This window comes from Stegostoma tigrinum, chromosome 3, assembly GCF_030684315.1.
Source record: "Stegostoma tigrinum isolate sSteTig4 chromosome 3, sSteTig4.hap1, whole genome shotgun sequence".
Lineage (NCBI taxonomy): Eukaryota > Metazoa > Chordata > Chondrichthyes > Orectolobiformes > Stegostomatidae > Stegostoma > Stegostoma tigrinum.
In genome coordinates, this window is record NC_081356.1 from 84873242 (window position 1) to 84893490 (window position 20249).

At 39.5% G+C, this 20249-nt stretch overlaps 1 protein-coding gene across 3 annotated transcripts in view; it reads left to right on the forward strand.

The window, feature by feature from the left end:
• LOC125451253 (solute carrier organic anion transporter family member 3A1-like) overlaps positions 1-18133 on the forward strand; it is a 312267-nt gene extending 294134 nt beyond the window's left edge. For all 3 annotated transcript variants that reach the window (XM_059644724.1, XM_048528183.2, XM_059644725.1), the window contains 3 exons: positions 5721-5896; positions 7905-7969; positions 15041-18133. In XM_059644724.1, coding sequence (XP_059500707.1) covers positions 5721-5896; positions 7905-7969; positions 15041-15423 — 624 coding nt within the window. In that variant the 3' untranslated portion in view covers positions 15424-18133. The remainder of the gene's footprint in view (positions 1-5720; positions 5897-7904; positions 7970-15040) is intronic.
• The last annotated feature ends 2116 nt before the right edge of the window (positions 18134-20249 follow it).

Below are 20249 nucleotides of genomic sequence, written 5' to 3' on the forward strand. Positions count from 1 at the left end.
GGATAAGGAACAGCAGATTTGAAACAGATCAAGAGAAATTACTTCCCTCAAAGGGTCGTGAATTTGTGGAATTCACTACCCCATACTATGGTGGATGCGCGGACATTGAGTAAATTTAAGGAGAAGATAGAACAGAGTTGAAGATTTATGGGGAGTGGGCAGGGAAGTGGTGTTGAGGCTGAGATGCTCAAAGAGCTGAATTGCCTACTCCTGCTCCTAGTTCTTATGATCGTGTTTCCATAGTACTCCTTCTTAACATTGTTTACTTTAGATTCGTTCAGGGGATGTTGGCATTACATTTATTGGCATCCTGAATTTTCTCAGAGAGCAGTTAAAATTCAACTACATTAGTGAGAGTCTGGAGTCACATACAGACCAGAACAAATAAGAATGGCAGATCTCCTTCCCTTAAGGCCGCTAGTGAATTGGATGGGTTTTTACAACAGTGGTTTTATGGCTATCATTGGACTTTTCTTTATTCCAGTTTTGTTTTTAATTGAATACACATTTCACCATCTGCCATTCCAGAAGGAGAAATCAGTAAAGTTTGTGAACGACACATACGTGGCTTAGAAGGGGTGGACGCTAGGAAGTTGTTTCCGTTAGGCAGGGAGACTAGGGCCCGTGGGCACAGCCTTAAAATTAGAGGGGGTAAATTTAAAATGGAAATGAGACGACATTTCTTCAACCAGAGAGTGGTGGGCTTGTCGAATTCATTGCCACGGAGTGCAGTGGAGGCCAGGACGTTAGATGCCTTCAAGGCAGAGATGGACAAATTCTTGATCTCACAAGGAATCAAGGGCTACGGGGAGAGTGCAGGGAAGTGAAGTTGAAATGCCCATCAGCCATGATTTAAATGGCGGAGTGGACTTGATGGGCCGAATGGCCTTGCTTCCACTCCTATGTCTTATGGTCTTATGGTCTTATACTGGTCCGATTTGTTTTCCATACTTTATAGCAGTATTCCAGTATGCCCATTTTCAAGTTTTGCTGCATTTTTTTAACCACTTAAGTGGTGGGATTTAAATCTTATTAGTCTGGTGTCTGAATTACTAGTCAAACAACACTACCGTTAGACTGCTGCCTCCCTGTTGCTAACCTGCATGTTAACTTTCTATACACGTACAAAGATAATCAAAACAAGCATTTGATAATTTCACATTTCATTAAAAAAACCACTTATTTTCCATCAAAGTGGATAATTTCACACAGTCAAGTTATATCATCTAGTAATTTCCAGCCCAGTCTCTGAATCAATTTTCATCACTTTGCAACTCTTATATGAAAAACACTTCTCAAATTTTATTTGCCAACCTCACTTTGTATTGTTGGCAGTCTTGGATATAATGCATTTGTTTCTGTCATTTTAGCCATCCATATAGATTGTAAATAGCTGGCCTCAAGCACTGATCCTTGATGTATCCTGAAAGTTAATTCTGCAATCCCAAAAATGAACATTTTGGTTTCCTTTGTTTTAACTGGCTGTTAATTTTTTACTGACCTAAGTTGGATTTCTGATCCTCAACGATAACATTAAATTTTCTTGTTTTTGTCTTAAATCTTCCCACAACATTGTCCTCACCCGATCTCTGAAGTCTGTTCCAACCTTCTCTTTCCCTCTATGATCCTTTTCCTTGACTTTGGCCTTTTGTGAATCTCTCTGTCCTTGTAGCCCTCTATTAAAAGCAGAATCTTCCATGATGTACATCCTAAGTTCTCAAGATCACTGACCAAGGCTTTGGCTCCTTGCTGTAAGGAAGGCCTCTCTCATAGGCTGGCAATTCTTCTTGTGCCAGTTTGTGAAAAATGCTGAGATATGCTATTAGATTCATGGCACAATATTGAAGCAAATTGATCATTTCTTCTCAAACTATGATTTCTGTCTGGGAAAAAGAATGTTATCACTCTTACATTTGTTTGTAACTCTTGTAACTCCCATTGGAACATGTGCACACATGGAGGCTGAGCAAGAATGGGATTGAGCTGCTTGTAGGATATACCCATGCAACTGGAGGGCACTAAGTGAGCAAAAGTAACTTTGTAATTCTAGATTAAATCGCCAAAACATCATGTAGAACAACAATCTACTTAGAAACCACTCAGGATTGTGTTTCTGAAAATCAATAAGTTATATCTTAAGGGAGTATTGTTGTGTTTCTTTATTCAAAAATCTTTTCAGTGTGATTTTCTGCCCAGATATTCAGTAAAATTAAAAGCATCCCTCATATTGATTTGCTTTTATCAGGCTTTATAATTAATTCATGTACTGAGAATGGATTGTTTGGTTTGTAATTTGTTAATTCTCTTGACAGTTTTCCTTTTCAAAATTGAATGAATAAATTTTGAGGTTAAAAACTCCAAAATGTGCTTGAGGGCACTGCCACATTTCTGGAATAAAAACATAAATAACTGGCACTGAACAGGCTGAAACATTTGTGAAGAGAGTGTTAATGATTTTGATTATCATTCCTACACGGACAGAGTTGAGGGTGGATTCTGAGGGTGGATGTAGGACAGGTCTGTGTTAGAGTTAGGTTCCTGGGAACAGTTTGGAAGCAGCCACAGCAGATGCTTATCGCCAAAGTAGGCTTGTAAAAGACCTCTTCCTGCTAGTGTTTGTATATTGGGCTATCTAGCCATAGCCTGTCATAGCTGCTCAGACACACACACCCCAAGCTCCATCCAGTCTAACCATACCCCTGTACTCACTCTAATGTCTATTCACGCCCTCCGTGGTAGCATATGCTCCGACACTCTATCCCATGGCCCCCAAATACTCAAAGTGAACATAATGTGAACGTGCCAACCCATGTCACCCAACTACCACCCTTCGTCCCTAAACCTCCATGTCAACTCAGCCAGTATCCACCTTAGGCAGATTTCAAGAGCCATATTAAGATCAAAGGTCAGATTGTCATTGACTCAGGAGTTATTTGAAAACAGTAGCCAGAACCCAACTCCAGCATCTCCGACTCCCATACCCAAACTCCCAATTTTTACTCGGGCCTTTTAAGTGTGCGGGCCATCAGCTGCTGAGGTAGGCATAATTTACATACCCACAGTTTTTATGATGCTGGGCAAGCTTTTTAAAGGGTTGTGGCTCGTGGCACATCAGAGATATGAGAGTGAAACTTTTTGATAAGTTCAAAACATCCTCCTTATGTCTCCATGCCAAGGTATATTCCATAAACATCCTCTTGGTCCATTATGCCTCCTATGCTAATATATGCCCGTGTCCCCAGCCCATAGCCCATCATGCTTGCTCAGCCAATATATGGCACTTACATGCCCATTCACCCATTGTACTCTCTGTAGAAGCAATGAACCCCATAGTGATCACGGATGGTGTAAAAAGTGAATGAATAAGTCATATCTTTTCAATTAAGAAATGGTAGTTACTGGTTCCAGATAAAAGTGTATCATTATAATTTCAGTATCTGAAACTGCAAGGCACTTCATACCATTTAAGTTTGTATGTGCAAATATTGTGAAATTGTGAAAGATAGCAGAGAGACAAGTTTATTTAGCATTGCTGTTGTAACAATTAGTTTGACCTGAAGGAAGATTGTTATAACCAGGCGGTGAGGGCTCGTGGCTTTCCTCTTCCTTTAACTTCCTCTCAATTAATCATAACAGATGTATTCTTTATTTTGACCTTTTTAAAGCAAGTAGCTATCATGGTTCAACTAAACCTAATTAACCAGATCAAACAATGAAGGAGAGCCAATTCAAAAGTTTCTTGAGTGAAAAAGAGGAGAGTTTTATTACCTTGAAAAGATAAATAAAATGTGACATCAAACCTAAACACAGCTTAACAACGAAAGTGGGAGGGATACCCAATGCAGACAAGAGGACAAAGGCAAATGTAGTACAGATCTTAGGAATCCCCTGTCCTGTGCGAGCAAGAAGATGCAAGTCCAACCATTAAGCTGTAATTCTGTTTCTTTAGCAGTGATGAACAGTGAATATCTTGCATTACCAGTGAATGGTGATTTTCCTAAGTCGCTTTTTAACCAGCACTGGTTTCTGTGATTGACAGTGACAGAGAAGAGTTTCCAATCTCCTCACATTCAGCCATCATTTCATCGCTCAAAAAATAAGGTCTATTTGTGAGTGGCAAAATTGTTTAGATGATCAAATGTTTCATGATGCAATAAGAATGGGAGAGGTAATGAATGCAGTAAAGAAACAGATGATTTCTCCACAGTAGGAATGGTTGGCAAAGAAACGAACAATTGTGGCTAAAAGCAAAAATATGAAAAACAAAAATAAGACTAGTGCATGTTATCAAAAATGGAATTGAGGGACACTGTTTATGATCTTAAATTATTAAACTCAATGTTGAATTAAAATGGCTTTTCAAAATATCCATGGTAAATGATGCACTGCTTCTTGAGTTTGCGTTGAGCTTCATTGCAACACAGTTACAGGCTGAGGATACAGATGTGAAAGAGTATTAAAATGGGAGGTTGTTGGAAGCCCAAGATAATGTTTATGCACCAAGCAAAGCGGGTATTCAATCCACATTTTGTTGCCCCAGTGTGGAGGAGGCTGCATTGTAACCAGCAAATATAATATATCTAGTTGAAAGAATCACATTTCTGCTTCAACTAGGAAAAATGTTCAAAGCTTCAGATGGTGAGAAGAAAAGAAATAAAATGGCAGGTGCTACATCTTGTCCATTTGCATCGAAGGGCATTGTGGGATGTGAACAAGATGTTGGGGGTGACTGAGGAGTGGGACTCCCCAGGGAGTGGTTTAGAACACTGACCAGGAAGGGGTAGAAGACCTGTTTGGTGGCACCCTTTTTCGGATGGCAGGAATTGTGAAAGGTGATCTGTTTGATACAGAATGGAAAGTGAGGAAAGGGAAAACCTAGCCACAGCGCTGAGAGGGTGGAGACAGGGTGGCAGTGTGAGAGGTAGGTTGGATAGCGATGAGGGCCCCGCCTTCGGCAGTTCTATCTTGGGGCCCTATGTCTCAGCAAAATAGTTAACTTGCCAGCCAAACGTTTTGACTCAAAATGTTTTGACTCTGGAATCTTCTTTGAAACAATTCAGTTTTGAAGAAAACTCATACTAGACTTGAAGCATTGACTCAGTTTCTCTCTCCACATATTGCCAGATGTGCTGAGTTCTTGTAACACTTCTTGCTTTTCTTCCAGATCTGCAGAATCCATCTTACTTTGTATTTATTTGGCAGTACACATGACATTAAGTAAAGGAAAAGCAACAGTGATACTGGTTGAAGACAAATAGACTGAAAATGTAGGATATCAAAAATGTTTTCTTCATACGAAAGAACAATACTTGCACAGAACAGAAATAGGATTTTTTAGAAGCAGTTAGAGACTGCTTCACAGGTGCTTAAAAGATTTTTGAGGATAGATTTACGTACTAAGATGGGCCACTCTACATGAATAAAGTCAATTACCTCATGTTTGTAAATACTTCAGAGAAAATATTTACAGTTCAACAAATTGATAAGAGTTTGGGAGATCTGCATGTACAGAAAAAATGGTAATCACAGAAGTTATTTTGAAAAATCTTCTAACATATTGTATCTTTGGCAATGATGGGGGTCTAGGCCCGAAACATCAGCTTTTGTGCTCCTGAGATGCTGCTGGGCCTGCTGTGTTCATCCAGCCTCACATTTCAGTATCTTTGGCAATGTTTGTTATGGTATTTAAAATGTCTTTGTAATGTTTTCTGCTTTCTTAGAATCTTACCAACTGTGCCTGTATCAATACTGAATTTGCCCAGAATGCTACAGCCATGTCTGGAGGATGTCCCAGGACAAATTGTGGAAATGCATTCCCGGCATTTTTTGCTGTTGTTTGTGTAGGAAGTCTAATAGGTGCAATGGCACAGACTCCCTCAGTTGTGATTCTGATCAGGTGAGTGACTCCTTCTCAGCAGTCCAATGTCAGTGTTGCTGGAAGAAATTCTGGGATTGTTCTATCTGCTTTAGTTAAGGTATAGAAAACATTTACATTTTCATTTAACAAATATGTGAAAAGATCACTTGGGAACAATAGTATTGGGGCTTTCAAATGCTGTAAGGTGCAATAGTCAATCTCCGATCCTTGCAGCTTCTTTGAGTTTCATTGTTTATGCCTGAGTCATGTCGGTGAAAAAGTGTGTGTGTGTGTGTGTGAGTGAGTGTGTCTGTGTGTATGTGAGAGAGCGAGAGAGAGATTGAGTAAGTGTGAGTATGTGTGCGTGTAAAGGAGTGTGTGTTAGTGAGGGAAAATGAGTGTGCATGTGCATGTGTGCATATGAGGGAGAGAGAATGCATGCGTGTGTGTGCGCGCACATGCGTGTATGGGTGTTTGTGTGTGTGACAGTGCACACCTGCACACACTGGTATGTGTGTGTGTGTGTGTGACAGGGAGAGTGAGTATGTATCAGGGAGAGTGAGTATGTATCAGGGAGTGTGAGTGTCTGTGTATATATAAGGGAGAGAGAGAGTGCATGTTTGATGAGGATGAGAAAGAGTGTGTTGTGTGTGTGTGTGTGTGTGTGTGTGTGTGTGTGTGTGTGTGTGTGTGTGTGTGTGTGTGTGTGTGTGTTGGACATAGGTCTATCCTTGGTGCTGTAGCATTTTATTATATCTGTGGAAACAAGAATTTTAAAATGCCTGCACTCTTAAGCCCTCTCATGCCCCTCACTGCCACACATGCTTCCCCATGCCCCATCAATGTGACTTCAAGATCCCATCAGGTCCCATGGAAAATCGATGAGACTTCATGTCACCATAGACCATCATACCCTCCATTTAAACCTATGCCCTTTGCCCGACTCTCACTGCCAAGTTAATAGCTCCCATTTCAATTCATATAAATTGATGCCCCCATCCCACCCATCAACCTTTCCCTTGCTTCACTGTAGCAACTCATCCAGGCTCCTTTGATAGCTGCTTTCAAATGCATGATTTCAGCCTCTGAGAAGGGCAAAGGCTGTATTGGATGGATATTTCACCGTTTGCAACATTCACTCCAAGCCTCACATCAGCCATATTTGGAACTATATTACTGTTCTTTGACTGTCTGTGGGTAAAAGCCCTGGAACTCTCTTCCTAACAGCACGCTGGCTCTGTAACAGAGGGCAGGGCAGGCAGCAGTTCAAGAAGGTGGCTCACCACCCAGTTCTCCAGCACAGTTAAGGATTGGTAATAAATGTTGCCAAGCCAGTTCACGAGAATAAAGAGAAACACTGCTTCTGTTCCCCACTGTCCTATGAAATGGCAGGGACTAGTTTCGAGGGTGGGACTTCTGAACTGTGCACCGAGCAATATTTTTTCTAAGGTGGAGAGCATCTCTGCACAAAAATAGTGGCTTCGGAGTTCACTCTCTAGTCTTAGTTATTCATTTTTAATAAGAGTAATCAACGCTTATTAGATCTTTCTGTGAATCTCACTGATCAACTTGGCCCCTGAAGTGAACTGATTAACACAACTCCTGAAAAAAACAACTCAAACAGAGTAATTGCAAATTTCTTTCATTGAATTAATCTGCAGCACGATGTTTCCATTGCTGCTGGTGTTGTGTGGTGCGTACTATGCAAGTTCCACTCCAGGGCAGTGTAAGTGTCTCAAAAATGTAACAGAAAAACATGTTCTTTTCCCTGGCAGCCAAATGAAATTGACTGAAAGTAAATTGTTTCTTTTTGTTGTTATTTTAATAGATGCTGCTAGCAATATACTACCAATTGTCTGAAAGCTCAGGATGTGTAAGGTTAATTAGATAGGTAGAGGTATGAGAATACTGCAATACAGGAGGCTCCAGATTGCTTAACCTAAGTGCGGATTGTACATGAAGACAAGGTTATCACTAGAATTACATCTGGTGTCCAGTCAGTGATGCCTGGTGAATAATAATTAGTTTTGTTTCTTCATCCCCACAGGTCTGTGAATCCTGAATATAAATCGTATGCTCTTGGTGTCCAGTTTCTCATGCTAAGACTACTTGGTGGGTATTACAATTCAGTTATTTACTCAGCTAGCGTTATATTTCAGTTTGCCCATACCTACAGAGGTGTTCTTAGAATTCTGGAGAATGTTCATCATGACTATTGAAAATTCAAGAAGGAGGCATTTCATGGCCATTTCTGTTGCAATTTGCCACTTTTGTTGCCATGAAACTCCATGCACTGAGTGTATCACAACGACATGCGACAGAAGATAAAGTTGCTACAGAGGGCCATGGGGCTGCTCTCTCATTGGATGTGGTGGTGGTGGGGGAGTGGGGGTTGTGGGGTGGGAATGGGGCCTGGGGGTGGGAGAGAAGACTGCTGGTGGTTTAACCTGAGGTTCCCCACACCTCAGGCAAAGGCCGAGGTTGAGAAAGTGGAACCTTCATGATGACCTTAACTGCACTTCATGATGAACTGCACTGTTGGTGTTGCTCTGCTTCACAAAACAGTAACTTACGTTGCTGCCCAATGGCTATAACCATATTAGTCATATTATTGGTACCCTATCCTGTTTAAAAAAAAGTAAATGCCTTGGTAGAACAGAAGCTAAATACTGCAGATTATGGAAAGCTTAAATAAAAACAGAAAATGCTAGAAAAGCTTGCCAACCTGACAACGTCTCTGGGGAGAGAAATTTAGTTCATGAATGGAATCTTAGAGGATTCTGAGCAACATGAGCTAAAGTGAGAATTGTGGCAGAATTGAGTGAAAACTCTGAGGCCTATCTTGATTCCAGATCAATTTCCTGCATTTTCTTATACCCCTGATAGTGAGGATCTTGCTAGGCAGAGGCAAGTTGCTAATCAAGAAGGATGAGATCTTGATGGACACCTTATTAATGCCAGCTTCCTGCCTTACCAAATGTGCCAAACAACATCGACGTTGAGAGTTCTCAAAGTTGGAGTCAAAATATGTATCTGGTGACTTCAGCTCACTGCTGGCTTCGAGAAGCCTCCAAAATACTCAGCACCAAACGGTATTTCAGGGCAGTGAACCATGGCCACCAGCCATATTCACCCTGCATTCACAGACGTTGGCGTCGAACATTTGACAACCCCTCACAATCTTCATGGCCTCTCTCTGATCCACTTGCAAGCCATTTAGAACGCAGGGGCTTACAATGAAAGGTTGCTGCAAGGTCACTTTGCATGCAAGGACAGGAACCCAGCACACAGATTGGACCAGGCTGCAGCTTGGGGCTTTTTGCTTGCTGTCTTAGCACTTGGCCCATTAGTGCCTACCTGAATCCTTGTTGCATCCATGCCTTGCCATTGCCACTGCCGTGCCATGCTGTTAGTGTGTTGACACAGCAGCCAGAACCTAGCAGTATTCCCATATTTGACAAACTCTTATGCGCATGCGACACAGACAGGCTACTTATCCAGATGTTGGTGTCGACTTTCTGAACCACATGGTGAGATGTTAATCTAACACCTTGGCATGCGCCAGCCGCCTGTGCACCAAACACACTTCCACATTTATTCAACCAAATGACTGTATGGAAACTTAATTTATTTGAAAAATAATTATGAGCAATGTAACAAATACTGAGTTTGAAAAGGAATGAAACAGATAAAAGAGAATATGAAACGAGGTAAGAAGATAATACAAAGGGAAATAATTAAGATTTCTATAACAACATAAAACTCAAAAGGCAAGAAAAGAAGGAGTTTACGTTAAGGCATATATATATTACATTTTTTTCTTTACAATTGATGAAAGTCCAAGAAATGTATGCCAAGAACAGCCTCAGTCAACTGGACAGCGAAGTTGATGGGCCCTGTACGCATTTCTGAAAAAGCATTGAAGATTTCTGCACCTAACCTATCTGTCATCCTTTCTGAGATCTTCCAATGCAAACATTGCCTGGCATCTACCTGACATGCATAAAATTCACCAGCTATCACTTGCCCACAGATAACAGCACAAACCTAACCCAAACAAAGCAGCCTCCTGTCAGTCACAGGCAACGCGGTGGGAGAAGAATTGTGAATTCAAGTAACATCTCCTCACTAATAACCTGCTTATCAGGTGGAGAGATGGCCATATAGAGGTCCAGTCTAATGTACTAGAGACATGAGTTCAAATCCCACCACAACTGGTGGAATTTAAGTTCAATTAATGAAATATAAAGCTTATCACATTAATGGTAACCATGACAACTATCTTCAATTGTTGTGACACCTGTTTGGTTCACTAATTTTTTTTAATGAAGAAACTTGATCTTACCTATCTGGCTACTTGTGACTCTGTATTCACTACAATGTGATTGACTCTTATTTGCTCTCTGCAAGCCACCTCAGTTCAAGGTCAATTCAGAATGGGCAACAAGTGCTGGCCTTACTAACAATGGTCACATCCCATGAAGAGATAAACAAAAATTAATATTTATTTTAGATCACCATTAACTGACTCCAGTCTTGAAAACTCCTAGCGTCCACAGCTTTTTAGATGAGAGTTCCAGATTTCTGTTACCCATGGATGTGAGTTTGCTCGCTGAGCTGGAAGGTTAGTTTTCAGACGTTTCGTCACCATTCTAGGTAACATCATCAGTGAGCCTCCGACGAAGCGCTGGTGTTATGTCCCGCTTTCTATTTATCTGGTTAGGGTTCTCTTACCCATTCTTGGAGGAAACATCCCAATTTCACTCTTAGATGGCCTATGTCTAAATTTATGGCTCCTATTTCTGGATTCGTCACCACAGCAAATAATTCTTCTGTAATTCGTTGATTAGGTCAAATTCAACCTAAAAGAAAATCACAATCTAAGTTTATCATAGAATCCCTACAGTATGGAAGCAGGCCATTCAGCCTATTCAGGCCTCCAAAAGGCACCCTACCCATGTGGCTAACCCACATAGCCATCACACCTATGGATGATTTAGCATGGCCAATCCACTTAATATACACATTTTTTGAACTGTGGGAGGGAACAACACAGACATAAGGAGAACGTGCAATGTCTGCACAGATAGTCAGCCGAGGGTGGAATTGAACTCAGGTCCCTAGTGCTGTGGGGCAGCAGTGCTAATCACTGAGCCACCATGTCACCCATTATGTACCCCATCCTCATAATATAAATTTAATCTACACTGCAACATCTTCCCAGCCAATCAATATATCTTACCAATGATTCCCTGAAATGAGAAATTAGAAGTATTATTAAATATTTATTCTGTTGTTAATTTATTCCACAATACTAATTTGTACTTGACTCTTCTGCAAATTCTCCTTTTCAACCAGGGTAACCAAACTGAACTCAATAAGGTTTTCCTTTCCCCGAAGGAATAAAACATTACACAAACTATTGATGAAATTCAACATTTCAGAAAGAGCCAGACATCTATTGTTTAATACTTTCGAGCTTCAGTGGGTTTGTAAAATTGAAAAGCTTGCAATACTGATACCCGTCAGTTTTGGATGTATCCACACTGTATTATGTTTTACACCCTTTACAGCTGTGGTGATCCTAGCCTGAGGTAAAGGTGTCAATTTAATGCGGACAAAAATCAAGCCAAGTTTTAGTCATACACCATTAAAATATTGGTGGTGACATTGTCTGTTGTAAACAAAGCAAAACAGATTAGACATCAGATTTCATTATTAATAGAAGCAATATGCAGCTGTGTGCTTTGAATGTGCAATGAAACTCTGGAAGTCTACTATTCAGAATAGGATAGAATTGGATTTTAACACAACGTAATCTTATTAATTCTTTGCCAGAGCAGAGGGACTACTGAGTTTTAACATAACTGAGCATCATAGACTTGCCACATGTAATTGCTGGGTGGTATGTGTTGAACAGGAAAATGAAGGCATCTTCTATGTTACTTTGGAGAAACAGCACTATGTTCATATGCTTACTTCACCTTGAAACAGAAAGCCCTTGTCTGTAATTCTGGTAGTCACCCTATGTTCAAAGCCTCCAGTGTTGAACTTGACATACTGATACTGCAGGACAGGTGGATGCAAGCACCAATTCAACACCAATGTCAGCCACTCCTGTTGGCTGAAAAATTTTAAGGGAATTGTTAGTATTTGATTTGATGTGATATCATGATATCATATCACTTCCTGACTTTTACTTACACACACAATAGCTATTTGTTATAACACGGTGTGAAGCTGGATGAACACAGCAGGCCAAGCAGCATCAGAGGAGCAGGAAAGTTTGACATTTCGGGTTGAGACCTGCAGCATCGGCGGTTCCTACTATCTCGATAGCTATTTGGTTTTATTTTCATGAATTGTTTCATTTTTGTTTTGTGTTACTTGAATGGAAACTTTCCAGAGACACACTGACTTCCAACATTGTAAGTCCTTGTTGTATGCTTTCTGTAAGAGTGATTTCTCATTTAAACCATATCACTCCTATTGTTTTAAATCTGAAAAGTAGATCAAAATCATCAACTTTTAATTAATTTGATGCCAAAGAAAATTAGGTGTTTATCTGTTTGACATTAGTTTATTGGATTGAGATTAACAGCAATTTCCTCCCTTTCCAGTGTTTTATATACCTTTCCATCTATTTGGCAAATCCTGATTTCTAGCTATAATGAATAAATATTTTTATTAAAGTATTAAGATTTTCACTATTATTCTACAGCTACATGCTAGATTATTATCTGTGTATCATGGAGAAAATAGCCTCACTAGGCTTCAGGAGTCTAAGGTGGCACGGTGGCTCAGCGGTTAGCACTGCTGCCTCACAGCACCAGGGACTTGGGTTCAATTCCACCCTCAGGCAATCATCTGTGTATTGTTTGCACATTCCCCCAGCATCGGTGTGGGTTTCCTCCCACAGTTTGAAGATGTGCAGGCTTGTTGGATTGGCCATACTAAATTGCCTGTAGTGTTTTGGGATGCCTAGATCAAGTGGGTCATGGTGGGATGCTCTGAGGGTCAGTGTGAACTTGTTGGGCTGAAAGGGCCTGTTTCGACACTGTAGGGATTCTACGGTCCTTCTATTGCTAATAATGTTGAAGCCATCTTTTCATTTGCTTTTTAAACGGCTCTGCATGTATTTTTACTGTCAGATATTTCCTACACTTACAACATACAAACCGATTGGTGTAAGAACCTTTTAGGACTTTAATGGAATTTCTGGCTTTGTATTTCTATGGAGCTATGAAAGGTAGATGTGACTCCACCTGAGTTGTTTGGTGTGAAGTTGTCGTCATCTTAAGAGCAGTGTGGCACACTACCTAAGTGTGAGAGAAGAGATCTTTTGTCGCCATGTATTCCTAAGGGAAGGGATTAGCAAATTACATGGCATTCTTAATACAGCAAGATCTATGTGTATCCTTGTCTTTATTTGTTTCTTAGACACGAGCATTGCTGGCAAGATTGGTATTTGTTGCCTATGCCTAACTGTACTTGAGAAGTCTGTTTGAGAACAGGGCAAAAAGTGCAATGTGTCCTGGAGTTTCGGAAAATTTGACAAGAATCATTATTATCTTTGGTACGAATCTAACAGATTGTGCAGATTAAATTCTCATAGTATTGGTGCCATTAAATATTTGCGCTGTGTGCAGTTTTTAAGAAAAGAGCTTTACTATAATTAAATATAAGAATATATAAATATAATATTCCCTTTAGAATTGCTACTTAGTGGAGGCAGTTAGATCATTCAAGAACTGAATTAATAAATGACTCTTTTTAAGATGCTACATGTTTCCAAATTTCATTGTGATCAAATTTATTGTCAGTTTCCTCAAGATGGCCTTAGAACTCAAAGAATATGCTCTTCTGCCATCTTTAATCATAGATTTATTACTAACGTGTAATACAAAGGACATTACATGAACATTTGGGTTGAAATCAAAAGTGTGTTTGAACTTCATAAATAAGCCTGAAGAACATACTAAATATTGACAGGTCTGGAAGCTTCTAGAAAAAAAAACAGGCTATTCTGTTGGTCAGGCCCTTTCATCAAGCTGCAAACAAAATCTACTTTCTCTCTTTTGGACCTGCCATGTAATTGCAGTATTTTTTTGTTGAAAATAAGATGTTAGCTTTGGATAATTGATTTTTTTTGTGTACTGCATCAGAATGTGAAGAAAATCATTTTCTGAATGTGTTCATTGCCTCACTGGCAGTAATTTTAAACATCTCATGATATTTGGGAGAGATGTGAAATGAGTTGTTGATTTGTTGTCACCTGTTTTACATTATTGCAACAGTAAAAATGACCCCAACTTTGTCTCCATTTGGCAGTCACTCGGAACTGAGAGTGATTTGCTTCCATTTCTGTTTGGTGGGTCTTGTGATGGCTGATTAGTCCAATATGCAGTCTGCAGACTCTTCCACATGTGGGGCAGGTGTTGTGTGAAGGGTCAGTGGTTGAGGTGTTTGGAGGTTTGTGCACTTTCTCTGACACCTCCACTTTGTCTTTGCATGTGCCTTAAGAAATTTGTGCTCAGTACATTTCTGAATGAACCTTTTCTATTTTGGTCAGTCACAAACCTGAAACTACCATGACTCTCACTTTGTTCCCCCCTTGGCAATTCCTCTGGAATGTGTGTCCTTCTGAGGGATGCTTTCAAGGGCATTCCTAAAGCCTTTCTGTGTTTATCCTAGAGCAATTGATTTGAGAGTCTGGTGTCTTCTTTATTTGGAATAAGAGCCATGGCAGAAGACTCTCCACTATGATTGCACTCGTACATTTGCAACATCGCCTGTTTTAAAGATCTAGTAACAAGTGCGTCTAGAAGCTCAAATTTTCATTGAGATGGAATGTCATTATACTTCTTCCTCTATAGTTAAGGATTACAGTGAACTCACTGGATCCAATATCATAATGTTCTTGAATAAATGTACAATTAAGGATTATTCACTCCAGTGCCCTTCAGATAAACTTAGATGTATTGAGCTTTCAATGTTGTAGTCTTGTTTTTGATTTTCAAGCTATATTTCCTGCTCAATTCCTAGATTTTGTTAATTTATTCTTATATTTAATATTGTACATATACATATATTAGAAATCAACCAAGTGATTGTTACACAAGTGATATACGTTTTTATGCTGAGCCGTTTTATTCATTCTGCTTATTTTCTGCTCTTGTCTAGGTTTTATCCCACCACCACTGATCTTTGGGGCTGCAATTGACTCTACTTGTCTCATCTGGTCAGAAACCTGCAGTAAAAGTGGAGCGTGCGCTTTATATAATAACGATTCCTACAGATATCTCTATGTCAGCATTGCCATAGGCTTGAAAACGATTGCCTTTATATTATACACAACTACATGGCATTATATAAAGAGTCATTCCAAGGAGTATATTCAGGGAGATGAAGACTCAGTTGGTCGAATGACCACTTCAGATTTGTTTGCTTCAACGTTAACATTAGATGCAGCTGCAGCGGATTCAAACAAATCATCTGGAAGGACAACCTTGATCTATCATTTGGGAGAGAATGAAATGTGTGAAAACATTGAGTCTGTTCTTTAGCATTTGTAAAGAGTGGCTGCACCATTTTGGAGATATACTTTTACGGGAAAAACATTTTTAAACAACTATTTTGAGGTTCTTAGGCATTACAAGGACACATTGAAAGGTGCTGGCCTTATGAAAAGATTTTTGTTATTATCTTTATAGTTTAAATTACAGCAATAGAAAAGGTTTTTCATGATACAGTATAGTTCACAACAAGTTAACAGTACAGATATAGAAATAGTGCCAAGATCTGGCAGATACCAGGTTAGAATAAACAGTAGGCCCAAGTGGTCAGTTTTTTTAAAAAAAAGATCATATTTGAATAACTTTTATGCTTTTATAAGTACTTCAGTTTACATTTTCTGAGGTGATATAATATAAGCTACACATTTTAATAATATATGCCATCCAGTATCATGTATACTATTTGAAAGGCATGCACAAGATTGAGATTGTGTTGCGATTATCCTATTCAGCCAAGTGCTTGCTTCAAAATTTGGATGAAAGAATGTCTCATTATCCACGATGCCCACATTAGCAAATAGCATAATGCTTCTGATTATATTTTCGCCTCTGATTTCCAAAGCTTATCAGATATTTTATTTGGTTTCATATTATAGCCATCTTGCATATTCACAATACCTGTGTTTCATATTGTCTGTCATGTGACAGAAACTGGAATATTTCTTCTTTCAGGTCTGTAGAGCTGATGCTCTCTATAGCATTATCATTGAAACAATTTGAGTTAGTTCACAAATAGAGACTTTGCCTGTCCCTAATGCATTTAGTACTGTCAAAAACCTTGGTGCTGCTAAGAAGCCAGAGTCAATGCCAAATGGTGCCTCAGGTCATAAAAACCAATCATGAAAGAAAGCAGGACATACCAATTATTTATTTAACTGATACTCATTTTACAGTGTGAAAATTAGTAAAAAATATACTGAAGTAAACAATGATGAATGCAATCAGCTTGGTTTCCTTAAAATGTAAGGGCAGGTTTGTGTTATGAGCAACACCAATTAGACACTGTTGGCATTTAAAACAACTTTGGTTATTTCAGACACTTCATTCTATTACTGAACCCCTGCCAGAGTGATATTATGCTTTTAAAACACAAGATATTTGCTTTGCAACAGCTTAAGGTTGTTGACTCACATCACTGTTACATCAAGCAATGTTACTTTTATCAGCTCTGTTGTGTATCAACAACAAGAACAAAGACAGCTTTGACAAGGACATTTTAATTGGGCTATGGTTGCACATTGGAGCCCACCAGGCTATCTTTCCTTCTCTTGTAGAATTCATATTCACACCACATGGTTGTCCAGTTTCAGGTGTTACTGAGTTAACTGCAGCTGATTTTACACAGTTTGCACCTACTTAAAAAAAAATACATTTAACATGGCCCAGTGATGCCGGTTAATTTTGTAATAGTTGTGAAAAGAAAAAAAAAGCCATGTGTATTATTCATGCCATTCTTTATCTTAGTAATTGTAAATTTTAATATTCCATTTTTCCTACAACTGGGACATTAAGAATACTGATGGATGTTATGTTGCATTCAATTGGTTTGTATTATTTATATTATGCTTTTTAACACAGAATTTTAAAAGAACAATTGCATTAGAACTTTGTAAAGTTGATAATTGATTCCAGTGTTGTTTCCTTTGCAGAATGTGTATTTTGTAGTCTGAAGTAGTATGGCAGAAAAGGACATATATATTGTGTATTATAAGTGTTAATGTCAAGAAGCCCATTCAAATGTAAATTTAATATCAAATGATAACTTATATTTAATATACACAATTTAATGATCATATATGCAATAATTATTGGTCAAATATCTTGTTTGTAGTTCACAAAGTACAATATTTAGCACTGCTGGCAAATATGTTTAACATTAAACTCAGCGAGTAATTGAGGGACCTGGTGTCAGTATGGGGGGAGGAATGTCAGCCAAGAGCTATCTCCCTCTCTTGTTATCAATCCACTCCCCGTTTCATACTGGCGCTGCAAATGGCGACATTGTAAACTTTTCACTGTACTCCTGTACCCCTATAATTCAGTACAATTCTAATTCTTTCCTTCTGTCACCACCCTTCCAACAGTGGTCACTTCCTCCTCTCCCCCACAATCATAGAATCCCTACAGTGTGGAAACAGGCCCTTTGGCCCAACAAGTCCGCACTAACCCTTGCAGCATCCCACCCAGACCCATCCCCCTATAACCCACACACCCCTGAACACTACAGGCAATTTAGTATAGCCAATCCACCCAGCCTACACATCTTTGGACTGTGGGAGGAAACCAACGCAGACATGGGGAGAATGTGCAAACTCCACACAGACAGTCACCTGAGACTGGAATGAAACCTGGGTCGCTTTGTGCTGTGAGGGTGCAGTGCTAACCACTGAGCCACCGTGCCGCCCAACTTAGGGTCTGACAGGACAATGACCTGTGTGCGATAAAATACAACCCTCCCTGCAGCTTTCGCTGAAACACTGTTCTTTCTGTCTCCCCACCTCTTCTGCTCCTTTTCACACACAGACAGAGGCAGGATTTTTTTTTGAGGGGAATGGAAGTGTGGCGAGCAGAATGGCATGTTGGAAATGAGTGCTCCCTTGGCCCTGTCCCTGACATTTCAGCTCCACAACTGAAGCATCAAACAGCCAATTAGAAGCTGCCTGGTGACAAACCTTGTAATCAATCAGGATTCTAGGCTGGGAAATGTGTAGCACAGGAGTTATTGAATCATTAGAATGTTGTTCATTGTTTAAAAAATTTAAAAGGCTCCTCATTCTCTCAGTCTTTATTTTTTAAAGTAGAAACAAAATGAGTTAAATGTATACAGGCACTGTCACCTTCCGGCAGATTCTGCTACATCATTTAGTCAAGGCCCTGGTGATGGGCCTTGAAATCTTGTGCTGCTTTGTCTGACATGCAAAAATGCAGCCGATAATAGAAAATTGTAAGCGACTGAGTCAAAGACAAGTTCAACAGCTTGCTAATTGGTCAATTCAAAATGGCAGGCAGGCTTCTGATTTTAGTACATCTTTCCATTCCAATTTCAGGAAACTGCTGTGTTGAAGTTGAATTGCTGACCCGATGCCATTATGCCTTGTTTTATGTTCACTATGGGTAGGGTGCCTTTTGGCCCATCTGATTTACAACAACTAAAATCAGCCCATTGCGATTTTTCCTCAGGAGGCCAATTAATGGTAAAAGGTGAACTTGTCATCCAAGCAATGTTTATATGTTGACTCTCAAAAGTGATGGGCTTATTCAAGATCTTCAAACTTGAAAAGAGCAGCAGCTTACAATGGAAGGTAAATGACCCCCAAGCAACTTCTATATCCAATTTCCCACTTTCCACTACATACCAAGCCAATAAGTCATTGGTAATCTGGCACGGGTCCTTGAAATGCTTCTAAAAGTGACATGGTAAGCAATGAAGCTTGAAAATCATCTTTGAAAATCAATTGCTCATCTTACAACCTTGTAGAAGTGAGAATCACAGCCACTCATATGATGAGTAAACCTTAAAATCATCTGAATAACTCTGAGAATGTCCATAGGGACAAAGCTACGAAAGAAAAAAATAATTTTGAACAGAATCCCTGTGTTGTCAAAAGCTTACAAGGAAGGCAAATGCTTTTCAGCTTTCACAGGAAAAGAAACCTGAATTGCAGAGTATTATTTAAATGGAAATCTCTGTTTTTATGATTCACTGGTTGACTTGTATCATCTATTCACATGATACCATAATTATGAATGCTTGTCCTGTTGATTAGGGAATAGCCTTGGTTGTGGAACAAGAGACCACGCAGACCGCAGAGTTGGAGCTGGTCCCCATATATGCTGGAAAGCCTTCTTTCATACGTTTGTTACATCTAGGCTTGATTTTTCCAGTAGTCTCACCTTTGACTTCCCAATGAACAGTGGGAGTTCAATCATTACTCTGTTGCCAACGTCTTAACTTGCCTGTAAGTCCCATTGAACCATGATGCCTATAACCACATACAGCCCTCCAGAATACCTTTGCTCTTTCAATTTTGTTCTATGTAAGTCTTTGATTTTAAATGTTTCTTCATTGGGAGCTATGCCTTCAGCTGCTTGGGTCCTCAGCTTAGGATTTCCTTCCCTCAGGCTCCTTGCCTCGATCTTACTCCCCTTCTTGAGATATTGTTTAAAACCTATTAAGGCAGATGACCGTGGTCAAACTCATATCACTGTCAAACATTGCTTTGTAACCCTCCTGTGAAGCACTTTGGGGCAACTTATTGCTTTAAAGGTGCTATGTTAATATAAGTTTTGTTAGACAGGGGCGCAAAGTAAGGTTATACTGCAGTTGAATGCAATCTCTGCTAGCAGAAAAACATGGTCATAAATTACCAAGCCAAGAAACACATTCAAAGTAACTGAGCTAACTGTCATTACAGCCTAGCTATTATAGCCTATAAATTTCATTGTCTTCGGTCCTTGCAGCACCTTCACAATGTGAATTTTCAAAGAACTGAATTGGTATCTCTGACATTGAGCACCTTGGAAGCAGGACAAGAAACACTCAGCAATTTTTCTTGAAGTCGCTCGAAACACATCAGCTTTTTCATGTATTTATATGCTGGGTTATTCCATTGATGAAAGATGAGAGCGTAACCCCATCATCTTTGCTGCATGGTTATACAATACCATTCTCAACTGAATGCAGAAGAGTTACAAAAATGTTCTCAGACCCATTGATGTTGAGGTGGCCTAGTTATTGCTTTTGGTATTGAACAAAAAGAACATGCTGTATCATCACTGAGTTTTGTAATTCATAGGTACATCCGCTATCGCTCCTT